We start from the raw sequence: 10,074 nt of genomic DNA, 5'->3' as shown, positions 1-10,074 counted from the left end.
TGTCTCCACTTGTGCTTTAGCGATAAGAAAACCAATTCCCATTGTAGTACATCAAAGAAGAGCATTTTTTCTACATATAAGTGAATAAAAACAGAGACATTTTGACCATTAAATTGTTTTAATTCGCGTCCAACTTCATCTAGGGCCTTGATAGCTGTGGAATCAATCTTCTGTTCGTCTTGCCTTTGTTGTTGTTGTTGTAACATTTGGATTTGTTGTTGCTGAGTCTGCTGCAGTATGTGCACCAATTGTTGTAGAGTATCTCCTAAACAATCCCCCATCTTGGAGTTCTCTTACACTAACCTTCACGTCGGGTTCACCAATGTTGCAGCACGTAGGGTTGAAGGTCACCACAGGGGTTTGGCAAGAGAAGAATGTATGGGGGTTCAAGAGCTTAGACTTCGGAGATGGTAGAGATAAGAGAAGGGTTAAAGGTTTTAAGCCAAGTTCTTGAAGATAAGAGACAGTAGGGTGTAGGTAGATTCAAGGAGAGGAGTAGACAAAAGAGAAGGGATTCAAAGAGATTGAAGATGTAGAAGAATACTCCCAAAAAGAATTAGAAAATATATAAGAATACTAACAGAGATGAAGCCTGTCAGTTTCTTTCAGCATTATGAGAAAATATAACTCTAATAGACAAAAACGTGTACAAAATAATACCTTCCTCTATGCTGCTCAGATCGCCAATCTGATGCTTCCAATGGCTTCGAAAGGGAGGTTAAATACCAAGACACCTGGCCAGAATCGTGCCAGATCACTCCTTCTTCATCTCCCACTTTCAGAGTGCTGCTCATTGCTTGAAAACAGCTATCGCGCGTCGCGCAATTTCACTAATCTCTCTTTTTACATAAAATCCTCTCAAATTAACTGAAAGCTACATGCTTTCTTTTACATGTCATCCTAATCTAGAAGTTGTCTATAGTTTTATGGATTTTTTTACAAGAAATAATATCTAGAATATCAAAAAGTGACTAAAATCTAATATTTTTGAACCATGGACACTAACACTAATGTCTAAAATGGCATTGGCTCTCTAAATCTAAAAGGAAGCCACACTCTAGATTTTTTTTACATGGTGTGCACGTAGTGGCACGACACCGTGCCACTTGGTCTTCTACTGTCTACGGTGCTGCGGCTTGCTTGGCAATGCCAACTCCCGAGTGCCCTGGTGGAGTGCACGTCGACCGATGGGAGACTGGACTCTAGAGTCGAGAGTCGGGAGACACGAGGACTCTGGGCAGTGGGAGGCTGCCAATTGGAGCCTGGAGCTGTGGTGTCTTGTAGCCTGCTGCTATGACCGGTCATCGCAAGATCCCGTGGGCTGTCACCATTGTGTGTAGCTGAGGCCCGAGCGTATTGTACCTTGGGAGTCGGGAGTGGATGCTAAGCACTGAGAGGAGAGTCGAGACTCGAGATCCAGACAATTCGAGAGTCTCGAGATGGAAGTATTTGGAAATTGGATGAGTCGCACTTGCCTATCACTGTCAAGTCTCCAACTCTCCTCATCTCTCATACTCACGACTCTTGAGTCTTGAGTGGCTTTTAGGTTAAAAATTAAGGGTTTTAAATTTCAATCCTTGGGGCTTGGGCACTAGGCAGTGGACAGTGAGCATCGGGCGGCCAGTCACGAGGGTTTAAATTTTGGCCTTGGTGGCTCTTAATAATATTAATTAATTAATATTTTAAATAAAAGACTGCCTTTTTAAAGCAAGGTTAGAAAAAACCTGCCTTTTGTGAAGAAGGGCAAATTTATTATCTTGGCCTTCTATGAGAAGGCCATAAAAGTTTTTGCCTTATCTTGAAGGTAAAAATGCTTAGAGAAGGGCTCAGCAACCCTCAAAAAGAAACCTACTTCCCACCTTAGTGTTGACTTGCATTGGACTGCTGTACCCAAGTGGCAAGGTCCCAAGTTATTCTCTCTCCTCCGCACGATGGTCCCACCTTAGTGTTGACTTGAATGAGACTGGTGTACCCACGTTCTTCTCTCTCCTCGGTACAGGACTGACAGTTGTTAGTACGGGCCCCGGGGTACGTCTCTTGCCCTTTAGTTAACTAGTTTCTTGGAGGAAAAAGTCCTAGTCTCACGTACTTACAAGTTACCTTTGTTCAACTTCCTGGAGGGAAACCCACTAGCGGCTAGCCCCTGAACAGTTCTAACTTCTCCGTTTTATCGAAAGATTTGTGCTCATCTGAAGCTGTCCTAAATTCCTAATCCCTACTCGGCCTCCGCCATGGTTGTCTCCCCAGAACAGAAGGTTGCCAAGCTCCAGCTCGAGGAGCACTGGTTCATCGCCGGCCTGGTATTAGCCAGTATGGCGTGCCAGATCTTGCTACTGCTCACGGGAGGCACCCGTAAATGGATGCAGCTCCTGCAAGCGGTTGCCTGGCTAGCCTACGCAGGCGCGGACGCTGTCGCGTCCTACTGCCTCGGCGCCATGTCCCGCCTCTCGCAGGTGCTCTCCCTCCATTCCGTGTGGGCCGCCATGCTGCTCATGCACCTGGGCGGCGTCGATAATATCAGCGCCTTCTCCCCGGAGGACGCAGAGCTGTGGGGTCGCCATGGCCTGCTCATGGCACAGCAGGTCCTCACGGCCTTCTACATCCTTAGCCGAACTTCCCGAGGGGCCTTCGCGGGCATCAGCTTCCCGCTCATGCTCTTTGGCTCCCTCAAATACATGGAGAAGACCTGGGCACTCCAATGCGCCAGCGCTGCGTCTCTTACACGACAAGTTCGTCACATGTCAAGTTACCATACTGCCGATCGGGAGCAACTGACTGGTAGTATGATCCCTCTTGAGCAGATTAATACTCCGAATCATAATTCTGCCTCCTGCAGCAGTATCCCTCAAAATATAAGTAATAGCTCTAGGACTCCCACTGCAGCTGCCGCATCGTCACCGAATATGGATATCTCACAAGATCAGATGCAAACACAAGCATCTCGTGTACAACAGAATGATCAGTGGCGACAGTTCGATTACGAGCTGGACGTGAGCGACAGAGTCAGCTATCATGGCCGCAGGATGAAGGTAACCAATGCTACATTAGGGCAAGTGCTGTGCTGCGAGGAGCTGAGCAAGATGCCCCATTTGATGACGCTGTGCAAGGCTTTTGCTCTCTTCAAGCTTTACAGACGCAGGATTCTGCGCCTTACCATGCCTGAATCAGGTGGGGTAAGGATGAGGCTCTTCCTGAGGAAACTTGTGGAAGAAAACAGCCTAGGCGATGTCCTGGAGGTGGAGCTACGCTTCCTGTTCGACAGCATCTACACCAAAGCCGCAGGGACAGCATTTACAGCCTGGGGCCTGCTATTACGCATATCGAGTGTCTGTCTCCTCTTCTTCTCGGCCATCTCTGTGTTCGTAATCTTGGAGTTTGAAGCCCAGGAAGACGGGCCCGGTTTCAAGGCGGTGACGGCATGGCTGTTTCTAGGAGGGTTACTGATCGATATCTACCAGCTCTGTCGTTGGATGATGTCGGACTGGACCAGGGTTCGCTTGGCTTGCTCTTATGCTCAAACGAAAGCCTTATTAGCAGCCGAAGTAGTAGATAGACAGATGGAGGGCGGAAGGAAATTGCGCATACGCAGGCTGGTGTGCTATAAGTTCATTCATGCCATGAGGAGGTGTTGTGCCTGGTTTTCTATGACGCTTCTCCACCTGTTGGAGTCCGGGCCATTCGTAAGAAGCAGCTACTGGGTGAAAGACATAGGCCGGTCCTGCATTTTTACAGCTGGAGCTATGGATGCAGGAGGAATCGGTGATTCCATAATCAACAAAATCAGGCTTTTGCTGAGGCGCTTGAAAGAGGTGTGGGGAGGATGGGCACGAGAGGCACAGGCCTTCGTACGGGTCGTGATATGCGGTCCCGTGCGGGCAGTGGCAGCGCCAAATACGATCATTGCTGACCTGCGAGATGTGGATATGATGAGGAAGGACCTGATCAACGATATATTTAGGCTGTGCGAAGAGAGGCTTGACCGGCCTGCTGGCCGGTCACGGAAGTCCGTGTTGAGGTCGGATTTGAGCGGTGTAAGATCAGAACTGTTGGGAGTGGCGGGGGGCTGCCTGCCACTGCTACAGGAAATGGGAGTGGACAGTCTTCTGGCTTGGGCAGCGCGGACGGACCCGGAGTGTGAAGTTCTGATATGGCACGTGGCGACGTTTCTGTACAGTAAGGCTAGCAGAGTATCCGCAACCACAGCTGCTGCCAGCAACGGCGCAGATGATAATGGATCTGGGGTGGCGGATCGTGATATGATGAAGAGATGTGCACTGCGCATGTCGGAGTACATGGCGTACTTGCTGCAGAAGCGGACGGCGCTAGCAACGTGCCATCCGTATGTGGGGAGGGAGTTGGTGTGGGCGGGGACGGTGAAGAAGGCGGAGCAGTTAGGGTTCGACGTGGCTGCAAGGAGCGTGGGCGAGGTAAGGCACTGGATAAACGAGAGAAGGACGTTGCTACAGTCTACCGGGGATCTGAACGTGGATCACTTACAGAACTCTCCCTTGGATGGAGGCGTAGCGCTGGCGTGGCAGCTCTTGTTTATCGAGGAACAGGGGGCTTTTCAAGCTCATGAGGATCCAGCTGCCGCAGAGCCTGCAAGCCAACCTCCTCCTACTGCTACAGCGTCCATGGACGATCGAAATCAGCACGGGGGTGACATGAACGATGTACAGTTGCATGGGGATGGCATGTGGAGGATTTTGTATAATGTTTGGCGCGAGATATTGCTCGCGACGGCGGCGGCCAACAACCGCCCCATGGCTCATGTAAAACAGCTCGCATCCGGCGCTGAGCTTCTGACGCTCATTTGGGTCCTCCTCGGCCACACGCTTGGATAGGAATACATCAAGTATTCTATCTAAGGACCATACAGAAACACATTCCAACACTCCCCCTGAATGTGGATTCATATCCACGTAAGGGTGAGATTTAAACTGCAACTTCAAAGTATTCATATGATTTGAACACTCCCCCTTAATGTGGATTCATGTTGGTGAATTTAAGGAGTGCAAGTATTGATTTATACAATTGATTGTTTAAGGTGCAAGTGCAACTATAAAGTATCTATATCCTTGTAAAGTGTCTATATCTTTGTAATTAGTTGTACATTGAAGTTTATTTGTGTAAGCTAATACTTCTCTTGCAATTTAGGGTTTGGTCATTATGGTAAAAGCCTTACCACACCCAATGCTAAAGTGGTTAATGGGCTTTGTACAATTTATTTAGTTAGCCAAAGTGGTTGTATTCTTGTGGAATGATGATATCTTTGAAGAGTACAAACACATTATCTCATTAGTTAGCTTTTGTGTGTGCAAGCACTTGATCCAATTAGATAGCTTTCCTATGATTAGGTTTTGATAGCATAAAGCTTGTTTGCTAGCCAATTGGACACCTTACCCTTCCTAGCACAATGTTGTGACATTGTTTTTTGATTACACATACTCAAATACTTTGGTCTCAATATATGTATATAGTGGGAAACTGTCAATTCATTGTTGATATTATAAGACTTGAGTGTGTCAAGCTTTGTGAGGGTGAGAAGAGGGTCAGTTGAAGGGGGGTGATGGAAATGGCCTATGTGTCAAATTTCCACACCCACTTATTAATATGTGTCAAATTCTCATCCTCTTCTTCTTTTTCTTCTTTTGTCCTTAACCACTTGAAGAAAAGAGGCTTTGTGAGGGTGAGAAGAGGGGTTAGGTGTAGGGGGCTGATGGAAATGGCCCACACGTCAAATTTTCACAAACCCATCTATCTATATGCTTCAAATTCTCCTCCTCCTCTTCTTCTTCTATTATCCTTGGACTATTGAAGAGAAGAGGCAAGAAGGAACTCAAAGGAAGACACAACCAAGCTTGTGTAGAAAGGTGGTTTTTTCCCCTCCTTTACCTTGAAAATATGCCTTTATTTTTGTTGTTTGCCTTACTATTTTGTTAAGTTCTAGGTTTAGGAATACCTATTATTATAAGCACTCTATGTAGTATATTCTACATAGACTATTGTTATAGCAAACTATGTTAAAAATGCGTGTAACAACGTGGGTAAAAATCAATGAGCCATGAACATGAATGCATTGATAAATGCACTCTATATACTGTGTGGCACTTTGTGATGCTATATTCTTTGCCTAGACCTTTGTAATTTTTTGAGTGTGTATTTGGCTGTTGTAAGTGTACAATGTATTCTTTAGTATCAATATTTTCAAATTTTTATTTCTTCTCTTCATTTTTGTGTACAAATGTAAAGAGCCAATGAAGTGGAAGGGAGTGAGACCAAAGAAGGGAACAACCAAACAGTAAGGTATTTTAGTTAATATATCAATACTTTTTTAAATCTCTACTGGAGGTTTAGGTCTAGTATTTAGGTGTTACTTAGGGCTTGAGCACTGTCTATAGAGCATGAGTGCTATTTGCAACAAGATTACATTTATAGGTATGTCTAACAATGTGGTGAAAGTATAGTGAGTCACGCTATTAAATGTGTTGATGAACATGGTACAAATTGTAGTACTAGTCTCTACTCTATGTAAAACATTTATTGTTATATTAAACATTGAGTCGTGCCATTAAACATGTTGATAAACATGGTGCAAATTATAGTACTAGTCTCTACTTTGTCAAGCAAAGATGGAGGCAATGTATGTGGAGAAAAATATCATACTTCATGCATCATGCACATGTCATCATGAGGAGGCCCTAATCTTCCTCCATAGCATGCACTTTTGGGGGACTAAGCCCTTGCTACATACTAGCAAGGCATGCACATTAAGGATGTCTCATACATAGTTTTAGGTTTTCTTATATCTCTTTTGGTTAGCTAAATTAGGTCTAGGTTGGAATGTACCTTGTACCCCTATTTTAAAATATTTGTATAAACATTTTTTAAAGCTAGGGCAAATTTGGCTTCAAACTATATGTAACACCATGAATATATATTTTAACAACGTTTAGATAACATTTTTTGAATTGTGAGTTTTCTTATTACATTTCTTTTGAAAATTTGGGCTTCTTCTCTTCATCTAGGTTCCACCCCAAATACCACCTAGAAAAGATTAGGCTAAGGATCTTAGAGCTCAATGATATCATTGACACTATATATCAACTCCTAGTGTCCAATACTCAAGATTAGTAAACCCAACCCAACAGTGCGAGTGCAAAAATGTCTTTTAACTTAAAACTGAATACTTCTTCGTGATTAAGATTCATCTTTTGTGAAGGAATAATCTCTACGATCCAAACTTGGTTTACTTATGTTCATTCTTCCAAATAATCTAATGTCATTAAGCTTCATTTGCTTTTGAGTTTCTTATATTCTCACGCTCTCTCTGTCTGTTTGTCTTTATCTATCTCTCTCACTCTAGGATTCCTCCCTTTGTATCTTTCCATATAATTCAACAAGAAATGGTAATCTAGTGAACACATCTCTAACTTCCTTGTGTATGCATATAGTCTATTCACTCAAATTTCATCCACCCAAAACCTAGTATGTATACAAATGCATTTTCAAAGAAAGCTCTAACTAAACTAAATTGCAAATGGTAGAGGTTCTACCCGTGGTAGCACATGTCATCATGAGGAGGTCCTAATCTTCCTCCATAGCATGCACTTTTGGGGGAGTAAGTACTTGCTACATACTAGTAGGGCATGCACATTAAGGATGCCTCATACATAGTTTTAGGTTTTCTTATATCTCTTTTTGTAAGCTAAATTAGATCTAGGTTGGAATGTACCTTGTACCCCTATTTTGAAATATTTCTACAAATCTTTTTTAAAGCTAGGGAAAATTTGGCTTCAAACTACATGTAACATCATGAATATATAATTTTACAACTTTTAGATAACATTTTTTGAATTGTGGGTTTTATTATTACATTTATTTTGAAATTTTGGGCTTCTTCTCTTCATCTAGGTTCCACCCTAGATACCACCTAGAAAAGATTAGGCTAAGGATCTTAGAGCTCAATGATATCATTGACACTATATATCAACTCCTAGTGTCCAATACTTGAGATCGGTAAACCCAACCCAACAATGCGAGCACAAAAATGTCTTTTAACTTAAAACTGAATGCTTCTTAGTGATCATGGAATTTCCATCATCTCTTTAAGCTTCATCTTTTCTGAAGGAATAATCTCTACGATCCAAACTTGGTTTACTTATGTTCGTTCTTCGAAATAATCTAATGTTATTGAGATTCATTTGCTTTTGAGTTTCTTATATTCTCGCGCTTTCTCTATATGTTTGTCTCTATCTATCTCTCTCCCTTTAGGATTCCTCCCTTTGTATCTTTCCATCTAATTCAACAAGACATCGTAATCTAGTGAACACATCTCTAACTTCCTTGTGTATGCATATAGTTTATTCACTCAATTTTCATCCACTCAAAATCTAGTATGTATATGAATGCATTTTCAAAGAGAGCTCTAACTAAACTAATTTGCAAATGGTAGAGGTTCTAGCCGTGGTAGCACATGTCATCATGAGGAGGTCCTAATCTTCCTCCATAGCATGCGCTTTTGGGGGAGTAAGCCCTTGCTACGGCATGCACATTAAGGATGTCTCATAGATAATTTTAGTTTTTCTTATATCTCTTTTGGTATGCTAAATTAGATCTAGGTTGGAATGTACCTTGTACCCCTATTTTGAAATATTTTTAAGAACATTTTTTAAACCTAGGGCGAATTTGGCTTCAAACCATATGTAACATCATGAATATATAATTTAACAAATTTTTTATAACATTTTTTCAATTGTGAGTTTTATTATTACATTTTCTTTGAAATTTTGGGCTTCTTCTCTTCATCGAGGTTCCACCCCAGATACCACCTAAAAAAGATTAGGCTAAGGATTTTAGAGCTCAATGATGTCATTGACACTATATATCAACTCCTAGTGTCCAATACTCAAGATTAGTAAACCCAACCCTACAATGCGTACGCAAAAATGTCTTTTAACTTAAAACTAAATGCTTCTTAGTGATCATGGAATATCCATCATCTCTTTAAGCTTCATCTTTTCATAAGTAATAATCTCTACGATCCAAACTTTGTTTACTTATGTTTCTTTCTTCCAAATAATCTAATCTCATTAAGATTCCTTTGGTTTTGAGTTTCTTATATTCTCACGCTCTCTATCTATTTGTCTCTATCTGTCTCTCTCACTTTAGGATTCCTACCTTTTGTATCTTTCTATCTAATTCAACATGACAAGGTAATCTAGTGAACACATCTCTAACTTCCTTGTGTATGCATATAGTCTATTCACTCAATTTTCATCCATCCAAAACCTAGTATGTATATCGATGCATTGTCAAAGAGAGCGCTAGCTAAACTAGTTTGCAAATGGCAGAGGTTCTACCCGTGGTAGCACATGTGATCATGAGAACGTCCTAATCTTCCTCGATAGCATGCACTTTTGGGGGAGTAAGCCCTTGCTAGATACTAGCAAGGCATGCACATTAAGGATGTCACATACATAGTTTTAATGTTTCTCATATCTCTTTTGGTAAGCTAAATTAGATCTAGGTTGGAATGTACCTTGTACCCCTATTTTGAAATATTTGTACAAACATTTTTTAAATCTATGGCAAATTTGGCTTCAAATGATATGTAACATCATGAATATGTAATTTAACAAATTTTAGATAACATTTTTTGAATTGTGAGTCCTATTATTACATTTCTTTTGAAATTTTGGGCGTCTTCTCTTCATCTAGGTTCCACCCCAGATACCACCTAAAAAAGATTACTGGAAGGATCTTAGAGCTCAATGATGCCATTGACACTATATATCAACTCCTAGTGTCCAATACTCAAGATTAGTAAACCCAACCCAACAATGCGCGTGCAAAAATGTCTTTTAACTTAAAACTGAATGCTTCTTAGTGATCATGGAATATCCATCATCTCTTTAAGCTTCATCTTTTGTGAAGGAATAATCTCTACAATCCAAGGATGGTTTAGTTACGTTCGTTCTTCCCAATAATCTAATGCCATTAAGATTCATTTTCTTTTGAATTTCTTATATTCTCATGCTCTCTCTATCTTCTTGTCTCTATTTGTCTCTCTCA

At 41.8% G+C, this 10,074-nt stretch overlaps 1 protein-coding gene across 1 annotated transcript; it reads left to right on the top strand.

Annotated features, from left to right (window-relative positions):
- The first annotated feature begins 2,217 nt into the window (after positions 1-2,217).
- On the top strand, positions 2,218-4,966 carry LOC148021220 (uncharacterized). Its single transcript, XM_087698223.1, has one exon. It carries the CDS (start codon positions 2,232-2,234, stop codon positions 4,842-4,844), a length of 2,613 nt encoding a protein of 870 aa, XP_087554349.1. The 5' UTR covers positions 2,218-2,231; the 3' UTR covers positions 4,845-4,966.
- The last annotated feature ends 5,108 nt before the right edge of the window (positions 4,967-10,074 follow it).

Source organism: Lygodium microphyllum, chromosome 18 (genome assembly GCF_053477565.2).
Source record: "Lygodium microphyllum isolate KBCC chromosome 18, Lygodium_microphyllum_v1.1.10, whole genome shotgun sequence".
NCBI classification, from domain to species: Eukaryota; Viridiplantae; Streptophyta; class Polypodiopsida; order Schizaeales; family Lygodiaceae; genus Lygodium; species Lygodium microphyllum.
The sequence above is the reverse complement of the archived record's forward strand: the minus strand, read 5'-3'. Positions and strand labels throughout refer to the sequence as shown.

What these genes read in the sequence shown, in the direction of transcription:
- LOC148021220 (XM_087698223.1), top strand. Translation starts at nt 2,232, where the DNA reads ATGGTTGTCTCCCCAGAACAGAAGGTTGCCAAGCTCCAGCTCGAGGAG.